Raw genomic sequence first — 25078 nt, 5'->3', positions numbered from 1 at the left:
TAACATGGATAAGGGGAGTTCCTACCTAAATTATTCTTCTGAGGTTATATCATTATGAATTGTATATCCTGTTATATGTGCTATATATCTTGCATTTCCAAGTGTAATGTGCAGTTCATTCAATAAACATTACCTGTGTTAAAAAAAGTACAACGTATGAGGTCATAAAGGATATAGATATATAATATTGGATCTAAAACGTCTACACACCCCAGTTAAGCCCCGGACCATTTTGCTGGCCAAAGACCAAAGCACTTTTTGCGATTCGGCACTGCGTTGCTTTAACTGACAATTGCGCGGTCGTGCAATGTGGCTCCCAAACAAAATTGACGTCCTTTTTTTCCCACAAATAGAGATTTCTTTTGGTGGTATTTGATCACCCCTGCTGTTTTTATTTTTTGCGCTATAAACAAAAAAGAGCGACGCATTATTTTTACATTTTGCTATAATAAATATCCCCCAAAAATATATAATAAAACATTTTTTTTCCTCAGTTTAGGCCGATATGTATTCTTCTACATATTTTTGGTAAAAAAAAAAAATCGCAATAAGCGTTTATCGATTGGTTTGTGCAAAAATTTATAGCGTTTACAAAATAGGGGATAGTTTTATGGCATTTTTATTAATAATTTTTTTTTTTTACTAGTATTGGCGGTGATCAGCGATTTTCATCGTCACTGCGACATTATGGCGGACACATCGGACATTTTTGGGACCATTGTCATTTATACAGCAATCAGTGCTATACAAATGCACTGTAAAGACATGTGTTTGAAGCGCTTCACTGTGTGGTAAGATGAATGAATAAATGATTAAATATTTAAATGATAAATCCCACATAGACAATTCATTGAATAAATAAAAATAGTGTGCAAAAAGTGCAATAAAAACGTGACGTTATGTGCACAAATAAAAATGAAACCAAAATCTGATACAAAAAAATCTAATAAAGACATATGCCACTCTAATGATAATAAACGTAGAGAATAAAATCAGACAGCCAAGTTCAAACAGGGAATAAAACTAGTCCCAGTATCCAAAGTTCTGAAATAGTTCTACAATTGCTTAATTGGAGTTTAATTTGTCACTCTTGAACTACAATAACCTTTAGCTCCAACCGCATCAGATGTAGTAATCACCATCAGACATCATATGTAAGGCAAATAAAAAAGGAAAGGAAATATCATTGCGCAATGCTCCTTATACAAGGTACACTAAAAAACATGTAATGAGATCCACTCATGTGCGCCCAATAGTATGAAGGCATATGCAGATACATTAAAGCAGTCAGCCGCCACGGACGAGAGCAGAGTGGTTTGCAGTACACAGATAGATACTGACAGTCTGCCCAATGCGTCCTAGGCTCCTCCCACGCGTTGCGTCACGGTCACATGACTTTTTCAAAGATGTCTGATGGTGATTACTACATCTGATGCGGTTGGAGCTAAAGGTTATTGTCGTTCAAGAGTGACAAATTAAACATCAATTAAGCAATTGTAGAACTATTTCAGAACTTTGGATACTGGGACTAGTTTTATTCCCTGTTTGAACTTGGCTGTCTGATTTTATTCTCTACGTTTATTATCATTAGAGTGGCATATGTCTTTATTAGATTTTTTGTATCAGATTTTGGTTTCATTTTTATTTGTGCACATAACGTCACGTTTTTATTGCACTTTTTGCACACTATTTTTATTTATTCAATGAATTGTCTATGTGGGATTTATCATTTAAATATTTAAACATGTATTCATTCATCTTACCACACAGTGAAGCGCTTCAAACACATGTCTTTACTATTTATTTTTTAGTGATTCTGAACACTTCTTTTTTGATAGCAGCCTCACTATATTGATCCATTTATATATTTAATTATTTTGAATTTTGGAGCTTTTATCTTTTTTATCACAGCGCTTTGTGTTTTCTATATATTATACAAATGCACTGATTCCTGTGTAAATGACACTGGCAGTGAAGGGGTTAACCACTAGGGGGCAGTGTAAAGGTTAAGTATGTCCCGGGGAGTGATTCTAACTGTGGGGGGTCGTGGCTATGTGTGACACGTCACTGATATCTGCTCCCGATCACAGGGAGCAGAGATCAGTGACACTGTCACTAGGCAGAATGGGGAGATGCTTGTTTACATTAGCATCTCCCCATTCTTCCTCTCCGTGAGACGATCGCGGGTATCCCCGTGGCGATCGGGTCTGCGGGACCCGCAAACCGACTCTCGGAGGTCCCGGCCGGCGCGCGCACGCAACGGCATGGCGGCAGATTTAAAGGGACGTATGGGTACGCCCATTTGCCCAGCCGTGCCATTCTGCCGACGTACATCGGCGTGCGCTGGTTGGGAACCGGTTAAGCATGCATTTGCAAATGTGTGCAGACTGTTAGACAGGTTTACTTGGTTGTCTGCGGGCTGGTCGGTAAGTTAAGCTTGGTTTTTTCCTTGGATTTATCCTTGGCCTTGTTTATGTCCATTTAACTACATAGCTCGGATTAGCAGGCAGTGGGGTAGATAGTAAGGTTGTGTAGAATTTAGAAAACACTCCCTTTGCATGGGGTCTGACGAACATAATCGTTCATACATGTGTATGAACGTAAGGAATGGCGAGAGAGGGGATTGAAAGAGGGACCTCTATCATGTGGAGTTAGCCAGAGTTAATTGTCTGTACAGTGTGTCTCTGTGTCCAAGGCCTCAAGACCACCCCAAAGGGGGGTTTCTTGGGTAGAGTAATATTTGGGGGGGGGGGGGCAGCTGCGCTGCCTGATTAATATTTAGTATAATGCAGAATGCCTAGTCCCCCCAGTCTGTTTAGACTGCAATATTGTGGACTGTGGCATGTGCTGGTCAGGAGGCTCCCCCAATGAAGTGGGTTCCCTTACGCTGCAGAATGGAGCAAAATATGGTAATATGACTGGACTGATATAAGCAAAAGCCAAAATAAATAAAGGATTTTTGGAAGCCGGGTCATCTTAACTGTGAGTATTCTACCTAACCAGGGTATTGGAAGAGTTGACTATTGAGACAATAAGTTAGATAAGTGAGCCAACATTGGGGGGGGGAGGGGTAATTTGCTTTATATAGTGGATCAGGGTGGCTTGTGAGGTTCATTACTTCATTCCTAAATATTTAAGGGAATGGGAGGTTCAGTGAAATGGGAAGGGCACCTGCAAGGTGTTACAATCGTCCACCATTAATGTGACATTCAGGGCCTTGGATTTCCTGCGATTAACTTCTAGGCTTGAGTTCTGAGCAAAGAAAAGAAAGCTTTGGGGTAGAGATAAGTGGCAATGTATCAAGTCATCAGCAAACATGCAGAGTTTATGGTTGATTCCCTCAACGTCAATCCCCGACTGTTCAGGTCATTACGTATTAGATGTGCAAGAGGTTCAATTTCCAACGTGAATAGGAGGGAGGAGAGGGGACATCCTTGTTTCGTCTCTCTCACTATTGCAAAAACCGATGACTGGAAACCCACATTGGAGATGAGCCCTGGGGTTCTCATATACTGTATTGTGAAAGTCCATTGCAAAAAGTTTGGCCGGAGCCCCAGCGGGACAACATATATTGTATATATGACCATGAGAGTCCAATGCTTTGCATATATCCAGTGACGAGGTAGGCAGGAATATAGCGTGAATGCAAATTGTGGAGTAATGACCTAATTCTATGTGTATTATCCTGTGCTTGCCATTTTGGTATAAAGCCCACTTGATCCTTGTGGATCAAAGAGCCTATGATTGCGTTCAATCGAAGATAAAGTACTTTTGCAAATAGTTTAACGTCATGATTGAGTAGGGAGATTGGGCAATGGTTGGACCAGATAGTATGATTGGTCTTGGAAGAATGGTAATTGTCACCCCCAGTGTTTTTCGGGCCTAAAGGAATAGCCATCAAGAAGTGAAATAAAGGCTTTAGCAAGAAGGGAGGCCAGGCATTCCGCAAATTTCTTGCAATAGGCTGACGGCAGCCCATCGGGGCCAGGACCCTTATTAGCATTAACAGACTTAATTGCCCATATTACTACTTGTACACATTAATGGGGCAGTCAAGATGAGCTTTCTGTGAGATCGTAACTGTGGGTAGCTTATCGGCTTGTTCCGAAAAAGTATCAGAAGATGCATAGAACGTTGATAAGTGACAATTTCTGCAACACTTTAAGGGGGTTGCTAGTATAGTTTGTGTTCAAGGTTTCAAAGTGTATGGACTTACGGTTCTGATCATGCTTGCGTAATTGCAAAGCTAATAATGTTTCAGGCTTGTTGGCTTTGGCGAAGAAAGTGTGATGAGAGCGACAAATGTCTTTCTCGGCCAATTCAACTAACAGTAAGTGCTGTTTGCACTTTCTCATATAACAGTCTATTTGCCCTCGTTGGGTTAGATTGGAATTCAGTATAAGAAGTGGGAAAGGCTTGTTCAAGTTCCTGTAAGAAAACATGCTTGAGTTGTGTGGCTACGTTAATACACTTGCCGCTGGCAACTGAATTATGAGCTTCTCATAGAGTGATATGAAAGGTACTTGGAGTATTTTTAAATTGGAGCTATGAAAGTATCAAGGCAGTACTAGGTTAGACAGTATGGAGGGATTCAGCGACCAAATGGAATCTGTCATCTTGGGCAGAAAGGGTAGTGACCAGTGTACAATGATCAGTCCAAGTGACCAGGTATATGGCAGAGCCCAACACTAGAGCCCAACATTAGAGGGATAGAGGCAATTGGGAGAAATATGTGGTCAATGCTTGAGAACGCCGATGAGGATGGAAGTAAAAAGTATATATACATCATGCTGGGCTGGATTCTCGCTACGTATCTGTAACGAGTCCCTTGCTCGCTCGGTTCCCCCGACACTCCTCTGCAGCTATTGAATCAGATTGCAACGTCTGATGGTTCGGTCATTCGATGCTCCGGTACTAGAACTACAGCTCTGTGCCGTTCTAGTCCAGTTGTGATAGCTCAGAACAAACACCAGGCAGGCTGTATGTAAGTTCAAACAGGGATGTCTTTTATTGCAAAATACAGGCTTTTATACACTAAAAGTGGAGGTGCAGACCTCCTGCTCATATTAACAATACAGCTGTAACCTAATTAAACTAATTAACATGAGCTAATTAACTAATCCCTTTAGACAGCCTAGATGACTCCGACATGACCGTTAGGCCAGACTGGCTGTCTTGTAGTTCAGAAAATCCAATCAACATTATCACAATCAACATGGACTCTTCTTCACACAATAGCAGAGTTAATTAACACAAATAACAATGGGGATCTAATGACTCTTAGATCCCATAGTAGACTTATTTACAATACACATTTTAGCAGACAATAGACAGACAGGTGTTGGAATTTACATCAGCATCTCCTAACAGTATCTGTCCCAGCATTATGAATCAGCCACTATTCCAATATGGCAAATCCAGGGTCCCCAGAGTCTGTGTGTCCTGGGGGACCAGGACCCGAATCCACAGTAATACCACCTCAAGGGTCCCCAGGCATACAGCTCACAAAGAGCACCGTTCCCCCAAATGCAAGGGCCCCCGATCGATCGGCAAGAGGCTAGCATACAGTCCCCTTCAAAAGTCTCTCTCCCGGCTAGGTCTGTCACAGTATCCACTAAGGAATGTCTCTGAAATAAAGCGTGAAGGGATCCCAAGGGATTGCGAGATTGGGGTAAATATGGATATTGATCCAAAAGAGGATATACTAACTGTGTGAAGAAGGGGACAGACGTGTTCCAGGCATAATATGAAACTATTGTTACCTCTATCTAGAAGGTTGCCCGTAAGCAGTAGATTGTGATCCTTAAGTTCACAAGAAGCTTTAAATTGACCGGTAAAGGACTCTCTTCTTCACTGTTGCGCTGTCCACATAAACCTGTAGATACTGAGAACCAAAAAATGTAGGAGTGGAGTTACCTGAAAAATCAGTCCCTTCTAAGCAGACTACAGATGTCTTGAGGTGCACAAAAGTTTTGAAAGCTTTAATGCTTTTGCTGAAGAATTTCACACCTTTGCAATAAAAGTGAGTACATTTAGGGGAGTCTTGAGGGCCGATAGCCAGAGCTATGATACTGCTCACAGGAATAATGCTGCTGTGACAGTCCCCGGAACAAGGAAAGAGAAAAAGAGAAGGGGAGGGGGAGAAAAGGGAGAAAGTGGGGGGGGATAGAGAAGTTAGAGACAACCAAGACATATTTGAGCTTTGGGCCCTCCAAAGGGGGCCAGCTAGCATCATTTCATACCAGAGAGGCTACTGCATGAAAGCCAATGAGAAAGGAAGATGCTGAGGGGAGCAGCGACTGCTTGGTTGGAGGAGCCGGGTAAAGATAAAATTCATCTACATTTTCTTGTGATCTTGATTAATACGCCAAGCTGAATACAAACAGCAAATTTGCACCATGTATGTCCAGCTTAACATAAAGTCAAAAAAAGATTGAATAATGAGCAGATTAAAAGGCCAGGGGGTTCAGAGTGGATCATACAATAAAGGTCTCGATGAATGATTATGTTCTGCTTTATTTTGTACACTTTGTACTTAAATTTGTTGTTTCTTTTTCAGGCTTCGGTTTCTCATCCTACAAAATGTTGCCTATGCCTACTGGCCGAATGGGGGATCAGTTGATCCTAGAGGAAGATCACGATGAAAACTACATACCTCAAGAGCATGGTAACTTATAATGTATTGTGGTATTGGGGTGGTTAACCACTTCAATACAGGGCACTTATACACCTTCCTGCCCAGACCAATTTTCAGCTTTCAGTGCTGTCACAGTTTGAATGACAATTGCGCGGTCATCCATTACTGTACCCAAACTAAATTTTTATCATTTTGTTCCCACAAATAGCGCTTTCTTTTGGTGGTATTTGATCACCTCTGAGGTTTTTATTTGTTGCTAAACAAATAAAAAAAGACCGAAAATTTTGAAAAAAAAAAAAAAGTTTTGCTTTTGTTTCTGTTATAAAATTTTGTAAATAAGTACGTTTTCTCTTTCACTGATGGGCACTGACAGGCACTGATAAGGCGACACCGATGAGGTGGCACCCATGAGCAGGCACTGACGATGGGCACTGAAGGTCACTGGTAGGCGGCACTGATGGGTGGCACTGATATGCAGCACTGATGGGCATTGATAGGCGGCACTGATGGGCACTTATGGGTGGCACTGATGGGCACTGATAGGCGACACTGATGGGCACTGAAAGGTTGCAAAGATGGGTTCTTATGGGTGGCACTGATAGGCGGCACTGCTGGGCACTAATAGGCGGCACTGATGGGCATTGATACGTGGCACTGATACATGGCACTGGATGAGGCATCCCTGGTGGCACTGGCAGTAGTAGGCATTGTGAGTGGGCACTGATTGGCAGCTGCCTGGGCACAAATTGATATTTCCCTGGGGGTCTAGGGGGGGCATACTTGGTGGTCCAGTGTGGATGGACATCCTGGTGGTCCTGGGCGGCATGATTGTGGTCCTGGGTGGGATCCGAGGGGGGGCTGGTCTGATAAACAATCAGCACAGACCCCCCCCCCTGTCAGGAGAGCAGCCGATTGGCTCTCCTCTACTCGCGTCCGTCAGACGCGAGTGAGGAAAAGCCGATCACCAGCTCTTTCTATTTACATCGTGATCAGCCGTGATTGGACACGGCTGATCACGTGGTAAAGAGTCTCCGTCAGAGACTCTTTACCTAGATCGGAGTTGCGGAGTGTCAGACTGACACACAGCAACAATGATCGCCGCGATGCGCGCCCCCGGGGGGTGCGCAGCGGCTTAATATCCTGAGGACGTCATATGTTGCCCAGTCAGGCTATTGAATCACTTTGCCGCCGTCATTCTGCTATATGGCGGGCGGCAAGTGGTTAAACTCGTGTGGTAGGTGCTTTTAATTACAGTGAGTTGTGTCAGTCCAAACTGAATTTTAGGGCATGGCAGCCCACTTTAATTGAACAAATGAAAAATTCACATAAACGTCAGTTGCCCACACAGTTCTTCCACATCAACATCAAAAGTCAACTGAAAATGCCGAGCCACCTGGATCCCTTGTCAGCAGCAACACTGCTCTTCTTAGCAGTCCCTCTGACTGTGTTGCCAAGCTCTTCTGGTTTAATTTGCTATCTTAGCCTTTGCTCTGCTGCACAGTCCACTTCTGGCTTCTGAATAGGGGTTCTCCTGACACCATGGTAGCCAGACCTGACTCCTGGAATGAGACCTCCTGGCTACTGACTGGGGCACCTCTGACCCCTGGGTGAGACCTTCTGTCTCTTGACTCCTGGCTGGGGCTCCTCTGACCCCTGGGTGAGACTTTCTGTCTCCAAACTGGGAGCCCTGACCTCCCCAAAACACAGCTTTCTCCGTTCAGAAACAATAGTCTGGAACTTCACATTAACCCTTCATGCGAATCCTGTGTAATTTTTTCATACAATTTCAGTGCCAGGGCCTCGTACTGTCAATATATATGTATGTGTGTGTGTGTGTGTGTGTGTGTGTGTGTGTGTGTATATATATATATATATATATATATATATATATATATATATATATAAAATATGTATGTATGTATGTAGGGTGAGTCACTTACCCTGTATTTCGTAGTCCAAATGAAAGACCGTATCAGTGGTGGGCTCCCACTTATCCACCATGAATAGAGATCTGAACGCGGTGACGTAAAACACGTACGTCGGGACTATAAACGGGGCAGCAGCCAATAGCTTTCGTCTCTTAATTTATTCTGAGCATGCGTGGCACTTTGTGCGTCGGATTTGTGTACACACGATCGGAATTTCCGACAACGGATTTTGTTGTCGGAAAATTTTATAGCAAGCTCTCAAACTTTGTGTGTCGGAAGATCCTATGGAAAATGTGTGATGGAGCCTACACACGGTCGGAATTTCCGACAACAAGGTCCTATCACACATTTTCCGGCGGAAAATCCGACCGTGTGTACAGGACATTAGATGTGATGGCTGTGTTAGTTTTCTTTTTTAGGCTTTCTTTCCTTATTTTCACCTGGTGATCCAGCCAGTAAGTCTGTTGTTTTTCAAAAGAACAAACTCTCTTGCAGATTGTATCAATTACAGGGTTGAGGCCATTTACCCTTTACCACTGACAGGGGTGATTACAGTGATCAGCTTTTATTTATTTATCTAAAACTTTATCCCAATAGGAAACAAGCAACCTGTTGCTGTAACTGATTATAAAGTGTTAGCTGGAGTTTGGCTTAAATTTGTCAGTGTATTTAAATCTGCTAGTACATCTCACACTGCCCTCCCCAGATTGACAATGCAGCTCTCCAAAGGTGTCCCTGTGCTCCTTTGTCCAGAATGGGGGCACTCTAATACAGGAGGTATGATATTGGTCAGATCACCAGGTGAAAACAGATGTAAAAAGCCTAAACAAAGAAAACTAATGCAGCCGCCACATGTAATGATTGGTAAGCTGCAATGTATTACATTTTTGGTTTTGTGTTTAATACTGTTTTAAACTAAATTCTGATAGCTTACATCTCAGTCAATTGCAGTAGCGCATTTTCACAGTATTTTTTCGTTGAATGAGAAAACGTTATAACTACTGTTATTTATTTACTGCTGTTGAATATATAAGCTGCAGTAAATATTTGGTGAATAACGGAAAATTCCTATAAAAATACTTACCGTAATTTTCCTTTCCTGATGGACTCCATGGCAGCAACGTGTGGGTTAAGTCCCGCCTCCACTACCCTATAGGACACTACTCCCATAAATCTTTGCTCCCTGCCCATGGCCGTGTTCGATGACTAGCCTACTCCAGCCATTTGAGAGGGAACTCCTGCTGCCATGGAGTCCATCAGGAAAGGAAAATTACGGTAAGTATTTTTATAGGAATTTTCCGTTTTCCTGACAGACTCCATGGCAGCAACGGAAATAACTCGCCATACACACCCGGGTGGGCATAAATGCTGAACAAAAAGATTTTTTTAACACCGTCCACTGACAGCACTTTTAAGCCAAAATCAACAGAAGATAAAGTCGCTGGTTCAACGCAATAATGAGACATAAAAGTATGAATCGTTGACCAGGAGGCTGCCTTGCAGATAACTTCAGGTGCCACATGACGTGAAGCCGCCCAGGAAGTAGAAAGACTTCTTGTGGAATGCGCTGTAACCGCCACAGGAGGAGCCAAGCCCTTCTCTCTGTAAGCCCATTGGATAGCCTGAGCAATCCACGCTGCGATGGATCTGACGGAAGCTCTGAGACCCCTGCTCTTCCCGTGAAACAGGACAAAGAGGTAGTCCGTTTGTCGAAAGGAAGCTGTAGCCTCCAAGTATTGCTTCAAAATGACTCCCATGTCGAGGGGATGTGTCTCCAGACTTCCAGCAGAATTAGGGAGTGTGATATCCCGATTTTCGTGGAAGACTGAAGTGACCTTGGGATTTGATCCTAGCATCGGAATAAGGACCATTCTATCTGGGAAAAAAGTGAGAAAGGGCTCCTTTGATCCTAGAGACTGGATTTCAGAGACTCTTTTTGCCGAGGAAATGGCTATCAAAAAGGAAGTCTTGAGGGTGAGATCTCTAACCGAAAGAGACTTGTCCAGCTGAGAGAAGAAGTCAAGGACTAGTGGTAGATCCCATTTAGGGAATCTAGGTTTCCTCTGAGGTCTGAGCCTAACTGCTCCCTTGAAGAATTGTTGAACCAAGGGATGTTTAGCCCATGATATTCCAGAAAAGGCTGAAATTGCGGAGACTTGCACGCGGAGAGCGCTCACAGATAAAGGAACATCTAGTCCAGATTGTAAGAAACTTAAGACATCCTGAACTGTCGGATTACAGTCAGAGTTGGACCCTGAGGACATGTAGTTTGTAAATCTAGCCCAGATTCTTTCATATACTTGATTGGTACTTCTTCTCCTCGCACTCATAAGAGTAGGGATAACCAGTTTGGGACATCCAAGAGCTTCTAACCTTCCCCTCTCAAAAACCAGACCCTCAGGTGCAGATGAGCTGGGCAAGGATGTAGTTTCGAGCCTTGGGATAGAAGGTCGGGTCTGAGGAGTAAGGGAATCAGATCCTTGACACTGAGAAGCATTAGCAGGGGGAACCAGGGTCTGTTGGGCCAGTAAGGTATTATGGCTACCACTTCTACTGCTTCTGACTTGAGTCTCCGCAGGAACTGAAGAATGATGGGGGTTGGAGGAAAGGCATAAGCTCTGCTAAACCACCATCGCTCCGTCAGGGCGTCCACCCCATAAGCCTGAGGATCCCGGAACCTCAAATAATATCTCGCCAGTTTCTTGTTGCAAGGGGAGGCGAATAAGTCGATTTCTGGAGAGATTCCTAAGGTCAGAATCCAACTGAATACTTCCTCGCTGAGGGACCATTCGTTGTTGTCTAAACGAACTCGAGACAGGAAGTCTGCCTGAACATTCTGCATCCCTGGTACGTATGTTGCTGTTAAATTGACCAGGTTCTTCTGAGCCCAAGTCATAATTGGCTCTACCTCCTGAAGTAAGGACAGACTCCGAGTACCTCCTTGTCTCCTTATGTACGCCACAGCTGTCGTATTGTCTAACCTGAGACGGACCGAGGTTCCGGAAAGCAGGTGACGAAAAGCTAGTAGCGCCTTGAATGCTGCCCTCAATTCCAGAATGTTCGACACCGTTCTTCTGGAGGGAAAATCCCAAGTACCCTGTGCCACTTCTGTCAGACAGTGGGCGCCCCAGCCCTTGTTGCTGGCATCCGTTGTTACTGTTATCCACGAGATGGGAAGAATGGAATGACAAATGTAAAGATTTTCCCACTGGAGCCACCAGGGCAGGGAGCTCCTCATTGAAGAGGTGACACGAATGAGCTGAGTCTTGCTGCCTGACCACTGGTGAAGAAACCCTTTTTGGAAGGGTCTCATCCTCCATTGAGCCCACTTCACCATTGGAATCGTAGCCACCATAGTGCCGATGATCCTCAGACACTGGAGAGCCTGGAGATGGGAGGATGAAATGGCCGGACAAATTCTGTCCCGAATTATTGAAACTTTCTCCTCGGGGAGCGAGATGGTGCCTTTCACTGTATCGAAAAGGGCTCCTAGGAATACGAGAGTTTGAGATGGTATTAACTGACTCTTCTCTAGGTTCAGGATCCAACCGAATTCCTGGAGGGTGGACATAACCTGACTCTTGTGCATTAATAATCGATCTCTGTTTTGGGCTAGTAGTAGAAGATCGTCCAGGTAATGATGGAGACGGATCCCCTTGGTCCTCAAGAGGGCCACCACTGCTAACAATACCTTCGAAAAGACACGGGGAGATGTTGATAGCCCGAATGGTAGGCATGTGAATTGTAGATGCAATTTGCCCAGGGAGAAGCGAAGGAATTGCTGAAAATCTTCTGCCACCGGGACATGAAAATACGCGTCCTTTAGATCTATAGAGATCATCCAATCTCCTGATTGGACCGACTGCTGGATTGTTGACAGTGTCTCCATCTTGAACCTTTCTTTTTTGATGAACCGATTCAGATGGGTAAGGTCTATGACAGGTCTCCAAGATCCGTTTTTCTTTTGGACCATAAAGAGAGGAGAGTAAATTCCCATACCTCTTTGTTCGTCTGAGACGGGAACGGCAGCGCCTTGAACCAATAAAGATTTCACGTAGGTTAGAAGAATCACCCTTTTTTTTTCTGAGGCCGGATGGGAGGTGGGAACACACCTGAGTCTGGGAGATCCGCTGAAAGTCCAGGTATGACCTGCAGAGACCGTCCTGACGGTCCAGAAGTCCTGGATTGAGGCCGCCCAGACGTGCCGAAAACGCAGGAGACGAGCTCCCACTTGGCCTGTCTGAGCGGGCCCAATCTCAAAAAGACTTGGTCGGCTCTCTTTCCCCTGTCGAACTGCTCTTAGCAGCTTTTTTGAAGGATGACTGCCTTGACTTCCATGTCCTGGAGAATTCACGGCCCGGCCTGTAGTTACGGGCCTCCCTGGCTCGTTCCTGGTATTGTTTTTTAGAAAAAATTTTTCTCTGGTTTTGCAAACGGCGATCCTGAGGAAGGAACCCCGACTTCCCCCCAGTGGCTCGGGTTATGGCAGAATCCAATTTGTTGCCGAAGAGGGAGGACCCATCAAAAGGAATTCGGCACCAGACCTGCTTAGAGGCTGGATCGGCCAGCCAGGGGCGAAGCCAAAGGGCTCGTTTGGCCGTAACTGCAGATAGCGTGACCCGAGCCACCAGCCGGATGATATCAATCGATGCCTCCCCCAGAAAAGCGGATGCTAGCCGTAACTCCTGGATAGGAGAGCTCTTTGCAGCTTCATCCGAAATGCTCTTGAGAGTATCATCCACACTGTCCGACCAGACTTCCATCGCCTTGGACATTGTGGCCAGAGCCAAAGCTGGCTTACAGGCCATACCAGCCATGAGGTAGACTCTCTTTAGGTCAGAGTCAATCCACCTATCTAAGGCATCTTTAAAAAAGAAACCGTATCCTCTAAGGGGAGTGTAACATGTTTTACTAGCCTCGTCACAGCTGCGTCCACCAGAGGGGCCGACTCCAAATGCTTGACTTCCTCTTCCTTGAAGGGGTATAGCTTAAGAATTTTTGAAAGCAAAGAATTCTTTTTCTCCACCTTGCCCCATTCATCCGTAATGACCTCACCAAGTTCGGCGAGAAATGGAAAGTTGAGACGTTCCTTCTTTAGTTGCTTAAAATACTTTCTTTGTTTAGAAGGAGAGGCCATAGGATCCTCCCAATTCAAGGCCTCTCTAATAGCTTTTACCAAGGGGGAGATTAAAGCAAAGTCAAACCCCACACCGGCAGTATCTTCCTCGGACTCACTGTCCGATGCCGCAACTGAAGGATGACTTGGTAGAGACGACTCCCAGGTGTCCTGAACTTGTGAGTCCCTTACTGGCGACTGTGGAGACTCTGCTTGAGGGACGGGGGTCTGGCTAGACCCGATACCTTTAAGAGACTCTTTAACAGCCCTTTCGACCAGGGATTTGAGCTGCTGGTCCGTGCTCCCTCTCTCATTGGAAGCCTTGGAAAAACAAAGATCACAAAGAGATCTTCCAGGAGGTACTTGTGATCTACATCCCCAGCAAACCTTAGCAGCTGAACAGCTGGAGTGAGCCTTGGAGGAGCGAGACCGATCCTCGCTACGGCACCCAGATCTTGAGGGTGAGCCTTGGTGTTTAGACTTGGAAGAAGAACGCTGGTGATGCGATTTTGAAGAGTCGCTTCCCCTGTGAGAGCTGCGTCGCTGTTCTGACCTGGATGGGCTGCATAAAGGAAATACAAGAAACAAAAAGATACAGATAAAGGTAATCTAGGACGACCAAGACAGGTTCTCCCCCCCGGCCCGCAATACCTTTGGTGAGAGGGCTGGCCACAAACAGCGGTGGAGAGTCCATATCTCTAGATGCCTCCATCAGAGCTGTAACAATAGTCATAATGAAGCCAGATGTAGAAAGGAATTTTCCCCACCAGCCACAGAGAGCCACCTACCAGGATAATAATCACTAGGGACTAGGGGAAGTCGTCGCAATAGCCCACAAGCATTCCCAAGGCTTGTAGGCTATTCCCCTGTTTAAATAAGGCGCCCCTGTGACATCATTGCCGCAGCGAGCGCGGCGCTAGTGCACATGCGCGATTAGCATCATTTTGCCGCTGCCGCGCATGCGCGAACCAAGCCTCGCTCTCACGCCGTACTCGCGCATGCGCAGTACGGCCGAGCGGGCGAAAACGAAAGTAAACGGCGGCTGGAACGCAGAGGAACCAGCCGCCATGCTTAGCTACAACAAAATCAGGAAATAAAACACAGAAGCTATGGATGACAAAAAAATAAACAAATACTGCTGCCATGAAGAGAAAGCCATAATCTTACCACCCCCACACGATCATCACCAAGGCCGAAGGTAAGAAGATCACCGACTTCTCGTGGGCAAACAAGGTCACCTGCTAGTTAGCTGGGCTATTAGACCAATGCGCAGCCTGCCTGCCAGTGGCTAGGTTCCTGGCTTCCTCCAGCGCTTCTTCCAGTGCCCGCTCCATACCCCGCTAATAGCTAGGGCTTAACGGAGTCTAGCGACATTCCAGTCCCAAGTCGCTACTCGGCCATCAGAGCGTGTGGGAGTAAATCTTCAGGTAGAAGACCAACCTAGGTCCTACGGAGGAGGACAAAAAAAGAACACGGCCATGGGCAGGGAGCAAAGATTTATGGGAGTAGTGTCCTATAGGGTAGTGGAGGCGGGACTTAACCCACACGTTGCTGCCATGGAGTCTGTCAGGAAATCATATTTACTACTTCAGATTTATACCCCATAGAGATTTTTTTTTTAAAATAAATACATAACTTGATCAAATAGTATTTTCTCTATTATATTTGCCTAAAGTTCAGACCTAATGTGATTCTCAACCCTACATTGAAATACCAAGTCACTAAACTACTAAGTTATGATTAACCACTTCAGCCCTGGAAGGTTTTAACCCCTTAACTGACAATTGCGCGACCGTGCGACGCTGTACCCAAACAAAATTGACAGCCTTTTTTTCCCACAAATAGAGATTTCTTTTGGTGGTATTTAATCACCTCTGCAGTTTTTATTTTTTGCGCTATAAACAAAAAAGAGCGACAATTTTGAAAAAAAAATATTATTTACTTTCTGCTATAAAACATACCCAATAAAAATTTGTAAAAAATCTAATTTCTTCATCAATTTAGGTCAATATGTATTCTGCTACATATTTTTGTTAAAAAAATCCCAATTAGCATATATTGATTGGTTTGCGCAAAAGTTATAGCGTCTACAAACTATGGGATATTTTTATTTTTACTAGTAATAGTAGCAATTTTTAGCGGGACATTGCAACAGACAAATCGGGCACTAAGTGACACTTTTTGGGGACCAGTGACACTAATACAGTGCTTAGTACTAAAAAAATGCACTGTCACTGTATAAATGACACTGGCAGGGAAGGGGTTAACATCAGGGGCAATCAAAAGATTAAGTGTGTTCCCTGGGTCTGCTTGTTTACTGTGTGGGGGATGGATTGACTGCAGAAAGAGAGACATCTGTGTTCCTGATTAGCAGGAACACAAGAGCTCTCTCTCCCTGTCTGACAGAACGACGGTCTGCCTTGTTTACATCAGACTCCAAACGATCGCGGGTGGCTGGCAGCCATTGCGGTTCCCAGACCCGCTGATTGGCTCCCGCTGTGTCCAATCACAGCGGTAGAGGGTAGCCGGTGGCGCGCATGCGAGCCCCAGACCTGGAAGTTGTGAACAACAGACAGGTACATTGTTTCACGCAGCCGGGCCGTCCTGGCAACAGTATATGTTCGGTGGGCGGTCTGGAAAGTAGTTAAGTGCATTTCTTCTTGAAGCAGGTTAGAGCTTTGTAGTTCCTGGCTGGCTTGTGCTATATTATTGATCGACCAAAAATAAAAATGTATTATATATAGCAGTTTACTATTTCTTAGATGTGGTGGCTATATTACATTTCTATTTGTAGAACACACTTCCTGTCCTAGAGAGACAATGCTTACTCACTGAGCTGTATTTACAGTGGCGAAAATAATTATTTGATCCCCTGCAGATTTTGTAAGTTTGCCCACAAAGAAATGAAGGGTCTATAATTTTCATCATAGGTGTATTTTAAATAATAGAGACAGAATATCAACCAAAAATCCAGAAAAAAACACGATACAAATGTTATAAATTGAGTTGCAGTTCAGTGAGTAAAATAAGTATTTGATCCCTACCAACCAACGATAATTCTGGCTCCCACAGACTGGCTACAGTATGTGCTCATGTGGTACACAGATTAGTCCTGTCAATTTAAGAAGGTTCTCTTAATGACAACTCGTTATGTGTATAAATGAGACCTGTCGACAGAATCTTTTTCTTCCATTCAAACCTCACCATTATGGGCAAGACCAAAGAGCTGTCAAAGGACATCAGGGACAAGATTGTAGACCTGCACAAGGCTGGAATTGGCTACAAAACCATCAGCAAGAAGCTTGGTGAGGAGACAACCGTTGGAGCATTTGTTTGCAAATGGAAGAAATACAAAATAACCATCAACCACCCTTGGTTTGGAGCTCCATGCATGATTTTGCCTCTTTGGGTAAGGATGACCATGAGAAAAGTGAGGGATCTGCCCAAAACTACACGGGAGGAGCTTGTGAATGATCTTAAGGCAGTTGGGGCCACAGTCACCAAACAAACCATTGGTAACACAATACACCGCCATGGATTTAAATCCTGCAGCTCCCACAAGGTCCCCTCCTCAAGAAGGCACATGTAGAGGCCCGTGTGAAATTTGCCAGTAAACATCTAAATGATACAGAGAAGGATTAGGAGAAAATCCTATGGTCAGATGAGACCAAAATTGAGCTCTTTGGCATTACCTCAACTCGCCGTGTTTGGAGGAAGAAAAATGCTGAATTTGACCCTAATAACATAACCCCTAGGTCAACCACAGAGGTGGAAACATTATGCTTTGGGGCTGTTACAGGTACAGGCCGAGTTTGCCGAATTGAGGGGCCAATGGATGGGGCCATGTATTGTAAAATCTTGGATGAGAACCTTCTTCCCTCAGCCAGAACACTGAAGATGAGTCATGGAGGGTCTTCCAGCATGACAACGACCCAAAAAATAACGCCAAGGCAACAAAACAGTAACTCAAGAAGAGGCACATTAAGGTCATGGAGTGGCCTAGCCAGTCTCCAGACCTTGATCCTATATAACATTTATGGTGGGAGCTGAAACTTTGAGTTGCCAAGCGACAACCAAGGAACCTTAAGGATTTAGAGAAGATCTGTAAAGAAAAGTGGACCAAAATCCCTCCTGAGCTGTGTGCGAACCTGGTAACCAACTACGAGAAATGTCTTACCTCTGTGCTTGCAAACAAGCGTTTCTCCAACAAGTACTAAGTCATGTTTTGCTTGGGGATCAAATACTTATTTTACTTACTGAACTGTAAATCAATTTATAACATTCGTATCGTGTTTTTTTTCTGGATTTTTGGTTGATATTCTGTCTCTATCATTTAAAATACACCTATGATGAAAATTATAGACCCTTCATTTCTTTGTGGGCAAACTTACATAATCTGCAGGGGATCAAATAATTATTTTCACCACTGTAAATACAGCTCAGTGAGTAAGCATTGTCTCTCTAGGACAGGAAGTGTGTTCTACAAATAGAAATGTAATATAGCCACCACATCTAAGAAATAGTAAACTGCCATATATAATACATTTTTTATTTTTGGTCGATCAATAATATGGCACAAGCCAGCCAGGAACTACAAAGCTCTAACCTGCTTCAAGAAGAAATGCACTTAACTACTTTCCAGACCGCCCACCGAACATATACTGTTGCCAGAACGGCCCGGCTGCGCGAAACAATGTACCTGTCTGTTGTTCACAACTTACAGGCCTGGGGCTTGCGCGCGCGCCACTGGCGACCCTCTACCGCTGTGATTGGACACAGCGGGAGCCAATCAGCGGGTCTGGGGGCCGCAATGGCTGCCAGCCACCTGTGATCGTTTGGAGTCTGATGCCCCACTGTATGGAGGGAGCCATGTGTTTTTCCCATGCTGGTCTCCCTTTGACTATCTCCATTACATGGAGGATGATGGGATTAGTAGTCTGTGGTACAAAGATAAGATTGTTTGGCTTTCAGCGCAGCTCAGAGAAATTGACAATTACACTGGATTTCTGACAGGATCACCAAGTATTTTCTGTACTTGCTGAAAGTGCTCTTAGCCTAAAAACATTTTTTTCTTTATCGTACATCACAGAACACAGAGCACCATAGTAATAACTATGTTGGGTATAGGCCAACTTTAGGTGAATGGACACTGGTATAGCCAAAAAGGAAACAGGAAGTGCCCCTGCCTAAATAACCCCTCCCATACCGGGAGTACCTCAGTTTTTTCACCAGTTCCTAAGGTGTTGGTCACGGGTGATGAAATGCTAAGAGAGCTCCGCTAAGCAATCACTGACGGGATCAAGGAGCTGTGCAAACAGGTCCAGCTAAAGTGCTTGAAAGCCAAAATGGATGGTACCCGGGCCTCATGGAAGAAGAAACAAGGTTTTGGCCTGTAATACTTCTCTTTGAGAGCTGAACCCTGGGACCTGGAACCTTAGTCATGTTTATACAACCAAAGAGTTCTCCGGCAGGGTGCTGAACAGGTCCAAGGGAGTGGACCCGTGAAAGGGGACCCGGTCCTTGAAGGTCTGGCATGACACAGCCCACCGTGATGGGTGAAAGCTGGATCTGTCTGTGATAATTTCCAGCAGTCCTGCGGCAGGATCAGGCAAGTCAGAACGATTACAAGGAATGTGTGTGTGTGTATATATGTATATGTATATATGTGTATATATATATATATATATATATATATATATATATATATATATATATATATATATATATATATATATATATATATATATATTTATAATTCACTTTGTCTTTCTAACATGAGTATCCGATTCCTTACTTGTGTTTGCCACTAGAGGGTGTTAAAGCATCATACCTGGCTTCCAACATTCCAGGCTTCCCCTGTTGTGCTCAGTGTCAGCAAAGGCTATCTCCAGCTCTGTCAGCCATCAGAGGGGTTTGGGGGGACCACCCATCATTTCAGGAGGTCAGGACCCCCCAACCTAGGCTACAAACTAGAGTTCCAAGAGTTTCCACCATCGCGTTTTCTAAGATCAAACGTTCCCAAGGACCCAGTAAAGAAAAGGTCCTTATTTCTGGCACTGGACTGATTACTGTATCAGGGAGTAATAATAAAGGTTCCCTCAGCAGAGAGGGACATGAGGTTTTATTAAACTCTCTTTATGGTACCAAAACCAAATTGAGATGTCAGACCCATTCTAGATCTCAGGAATCTGAATTACTTCCTAAACATTCGCTCCTTTCGAATGGAGTTGATTCGGTCAATTGTTTCCACCCTATGGGGAGGAGAGGTTCTAGCATCCATAGATTTTGCCGTGATACTTTTATGTTCTAGGGCCCTTTTTTAAAACTTTATGTTCCCCTGTGGTCACAATATGGCAGCGATACCCCTCACATATGAGAACCCCCCGGTTTGAAACTAGCAGCAGTTTGTCATTCTATTGAAGTATCTATGGATACGGATTGGTGTGCTACAGCCTGAGTCCACCACAATCATTGCCTTTAAACTCCTGAAGAAGCTCGTATTAGAGCGAAACATGTCGAGCGGCAGATTGTCTTGGCACCTTTAAGTAGTTGCTTTTTGTTGCACTGTCTAATGTGAATAATTTTGGGTGACATTGCTCATGTCGTACTGTTCTTACAAACATGTCTCACTCTTCAAGTGAGGCATGGATATTTTAAATGTGATTCAATAAAAATACTAATTTTACTCAACATGATTGTACAGAATTTTTGAATATACTGTTTATTAAATAGCACCTTAAAAGTCCCTGGGGAAGATCTTTTCCCCTCCCCCCCCCCCCCCCCTCTTTAGGCTAAACAGCCTTTAGTTTCTGTTTAGCATCCATAGATGTTTACATTCCTTGTGACAGCAATAAAAGTAAAAAAAAAAAAAAAAAAAATTTTAAACACAATTAATAAAGTAAAAAAATAAATAAAATAAATTAAAAAAAAAAAAAAAATGTTTTAAAGTGCCCCTGTCCCCGCGAGCTCGCGCAGCGAAGAAAACGCATACGGAAGTCGCGCCCGGATATGTAAACTGTGTTCAAACCACACATGTGAGGTATCGCCGCGATCGTCAGAGTGAGAGGAATAATTCTAGCCCTAGACCTCCTCTGTAGCTCAAACCTGGTAACCGTAAAAATTTTTTAAAGCGTCGCCTATGGAAATTCATAGGTACCGTAGTTTGTCGCCATTCCACGAGTGCGTGCAATTATAAAGGGTGACATGTTTGGTATCTATTTACTCGGCGTAACATCATCTTTCACATTATACAAAAAAATTGGGGTAACTTTACTGTTTGGATTTTTTAAAATTCATGAAAGTGTCATTTTTCCAAAAATTTGCGTTTAAAACACCGCTGCACAAATACCGTGTGATAAAAAATATTGCAACAATCGCCATTTTATTCTCTAGATTCTCTGCTAAAAAAATATATATAATGTTTGGGAACTCTAAGTAATTTTCTAGCAAAAAATACAGATTTTAACTTGTAAACACCAAATTTCAAAAATAGGGTTAGTCATGAAAGGGTTAAATTACTTCACATGACTTTTATCTTGCTTGGGGGATTAAGATGCATAATTGTACCTACCCATGTCCTATGGTTGTATATACATAGATTTATTGTCTATATGCGATTTTTTTATGTTTAATGTATGCAATGCGTTTTTATGCCATGTTGATCATTGGTCCCTAATAAACATACATATGTTTGCACCTCTGTGAGTGTGATTGGGCTGCATCATGCGCACCTCATTCAAAGTCGCAACCTTCCCCCCTCTTTTTCATGATATTAAGGATAGGGGCGCAAACTTTCCCTTGCGTCCCATTTAAAGTCCTAAGTTCGCTTCCCCCCCCCATTGCTTGCTACTGTTAGATCAGTCAATAGCAGGGTTAAATCAGGGGTTGTCCAGAACAGTCAGTTATCTGAGACACCTGGGTTGGATTCTCAATCTAGAGAAATCATCCTTACAGCCAGTAAGAAGGCTGCAGTATTTGGGCCTGATCGTAGACACAACCCAGGAAAGGTTGTTCTTGCCTCAGGCAAAAGTCAATGCTCTAGGAGAGCTGGTCCAGGCGGTCAAGGCAAAGAAGGGTCCTTCCCTTCGCCTATGTACGAGATTAGTAGGGAAGATGGTAGCTTCCTTCTAAGCAGTTCCCTATGCCCAGTTTCATTCAAGACTGTTGCAACACAGTATTCTGTCTGCTTGGAACAAACAGATGCAAGCCTTTGATTATCCAATGAATCTGGCTCCAAAGGTACGCCAGAGTCTCAACTGGTGGTTGATAACCAGGAATTTACAGAAGGGGAAATCCTTCATTCTAGTTTCCTGGAAAGTAGTAACAACGGATGCCAGCCTATGGGGCTGGGGAGCAGTTCTAGAAGAGACCACTGCTCAAGGGAAGTGGTCAGAGTCCGAGAAGACCTTGCCCATTAATATCCTAGAGATTCAGGCAGTATGTCTGGCTCTAATAGCATGGACATCCAGGTTGCAGAATTCTCTTGTCAAGATACAATCTGACAATGCCACAGCAGTGGCCTATATCAATCACCAAGGGGGCACCAGAAGCCACGCAACCCAAAGGGAGGGCGACCATGTTCTGTCTTGGGCAGAGAAACATGTTCCTAGCCTATCTGCAGTTTACATTCCAGGAGTGGAAAACTGACAGGCAGATTTTCTGAGCCGTCAACAGCCGGGAAAATGGTCTCTACATCCCGATGTCTTTTTGGCCATATGCCAAAGATGGGGGACGCCGGACGTGGCGAGAACAAGGGATCCACTTGCACTCAGAGTAGATGCGTTAGTGACCCCGTTGAATCGGTTTTCATTGATTTTATGCATTCCCTCCAGTTCAGCTGCTACCACGGCTGCTTCACGGGATCAGGGAAGAAGGGAAGCCGGTAATCCTAGTGGCCCCGGCATGGCCCAGAAGACCCTGGTATGCAGGGATTGTGAGAATGGCAGTAGGGGATTCTTTGACTCTTCCGACTCGTCCGTACCTGCTGTCACAGGGATCGGTATTCCATCCTGCCTTACAAACACTAAATTTAACGGTGTCGCTATTGAAGCCCACATTCTGAAAAAACTGGGGGCTTTCAGGTTTGGTATTAATCACCCTGATTAATGCCAGAAAGCTGGCATCCAGGACCATTTATTACAGGGTCTGGAAGGCCTATGTCACTTGGTGTGAAACCAAGGGTTGGCATCCTCGTAAGTATGTCATAGGAAGAATTCTGGCCTTTCTACAATTAGGAGTAGAAATGTAGCTGGCCTTGAGTACAATCGGGGGTCAGGTTTTGGCCTTGGCAGTGTTTTTCCAAAGTCTGCTTGCTTCGCATTATTTAGTCCGGGCATTCATACAAGGGGTAACCTTGTGCCCATGGGATTTGAATTTGGTTTTGTCGGTGTTGCAAAGACAACCCTTTGAACCTATACGGAATGTCCCTTTGATCCTTTTGACAAGAAAATTGGTATTCTTAGTTGCAATAACCTCTAAGAGACTCTATAAGAGTATCAGAATTAGCTGCTTTCTCCTGTAACGAGCCATACTTAACCATTCACAAGGATAAGTTGGTGCTGCGTCCGCACCCAGCCTTTTTACCAAAGGTAGTATCGGCGTTTTATCTAAATCAAGGTGTTTCCTTACCTTATATTTTTTCCCAGAACCTCGTTCTGCTGAAGAAAAATTATTACACTCTCTCGATGTAGTGAGAGCAGTTAAAGCCTATCTGAAAGCGACTGCTCAGATACGGAAAACTGATGTTTTGTTTGTGTTGCTGGAAGGCCCTAGAAAGGGTCAGGCAGCATCGAAATCTACTGTTGCTAAGTGGATTAGTCAGGCTTATGTTACAAAACAGAAAGTGTAGCGCTAGTAAATGAAAATGAAAAATATAAGAAGCAAAGACTAAAAAAAACAGGATAAAGCACAATACAATCCACCACAGTGTGTGAACAATCAGTCCGTAAATCCGGTCCACATAAATCTTCAAAGTATAGAAAACTGCATGCTTGCAAAGACGGTGATTCCAGGAACCCACCACCACGGTAACAAATGGCCTCTCACCTGATGTAGTGGACCCTTTAATTATAGAGGGTCCGAAAACGCCTTTTTCATGAACCAATTGGTATACAGCATATCAATCAAGGACCAGGTACAGGACACTCCAATACGGCCATATAAAATAAAAGTGGCAAAAGGATAGTGCTCTCCGTTTGATAAACTCTTTATTCAATGTGTAAAATCATAACACTCACATAGGTAGTACTTGATACAGGCAGACAAGCGATAATGAAGATCCTCCGATCTTCCGAACAGCATAACAGATGCGCAGTGGCCGCGGGTGACGTCACGACGTTCCTCGTTCTGGACGCGTTGCGTCCCAATGGGCGGGGACTTCATCAGCAGATGAGGAACGTTGTGGGCACCCGCGCTATATGCCAGGTACGATGAAGTCTGCTGATGAAGTCCCCGCCCACTGGGACGCAACGCGTCCAGAACGAGGAACGTCGTGACGTCACCCGCGGCCACTGCGCATCTGTTATGCTGTTCGGAAGATCGGAGGATCTTCATTATCGCTTGTCTGCCTGTATCAAGTACTACCTATGTGAGTGTTATGATTTTACACATTGAATAAAGAGTTTATCAAACGGAGAGCACTATCCTTTTGCCACTTTTATTTTATATGGCCGTATTGGAGTGTCCTGTACCTGGTCCTTGATTGATATGCTGCATACCAATTGGTTCATGAAAAAAGCGTTTTCTGACCCTCTATAATCAAAGGGTCCACTACATCAGGTGAGAGGCCATTTGTTACCGTGGTGGTGGGTTCCTGGAATCACTGTCTTTGCAAGCATGCAGTTTTCTATACTTTGAAGATTTATGTGGACCGGATTTACGGACTGATTGTTCACACACTGTGGTGGATTGTATTGTGCTTTATCCTGTTTTTTTTAGTCTTTGCTTCTTATATTTTTCATTTTCATTTACTAGCGCTGCACTTTCTGTTTTGTAATATCTGCTGAGGGATTTGAACTTTGACCCTGGTGTTCAGCTGCTGCTCTTGTTATATACCATTTCGCGCTGATTCATTTTTTATCTTTAGTCAGGCTTATGGCCTGATAAGAAGGGTTCCTCCCTTTAAGATTAATGCGCACCCTACCTGGGCAGTTCATGTTTCATGGGCAGTGCATCACTAAGCCTCTGTGGCTCAGATTTGCAGGGCCGTTACTTGGTCATCAGTACATACATTAACAAGATTTTATCAAATGGATGTAAGATGGCAGGAGGACACCACCTTAATGTGCTGCAGGAAGCAGTATAGGTCCTCACGCCTGGCAACGGTTATTTGCTTTGTGTCTCCCTCCCCTCAGGTGGCATTGCTTTGGGACATCCCACATAGTTATTACTATGGTGCTC

General features: G+C 44.1%; 1 protein-coding gene across 2 annotated transcripts in view; it reads left to right on the top strand.

Moving 5' to 3' along the window:
- The window catches only part of CEP164 (centrosomal protein 164), a 276967-nt gene that overhangs the window by 11786 nt on the left and 240103 nt on the right, over positions 1-25078 (top strand). For both annotated transcript variants that reach the window (XM_073602488.1, XM_073602489.1), the window contains exon 2: positions 6560-6667. In XM_073602488.1, the coding sequence (XP_073458589.1) occupies positions 6583-6667 (85 nt within the window). In that variant the 5' untranslated portion in view covers positions 6560-6582. The remainder of the gene's footprint in view (positions 1-6559; positions 6668-25078) is intronic.

This window comes from Aquarana catesbeiana, linkage group LG10, assembly GCF_042186555.1.
Source record: "Aquarana catesbeiana isolate 2022-GZ linkage group LG10, ASM4218655v1, whole genome shotgun sequence".
In the NCBI taxonomy this organism is placed as follows: domain Eukaryota; kingdom Metazoa; phylum Chordata; class Amphibia; order Anura; family Ranidae; genus Aquarana; species Aquarana catesbeiana.
This window is presented reverse-complemented; position numbering and strand designations above follow the sequence as displayed.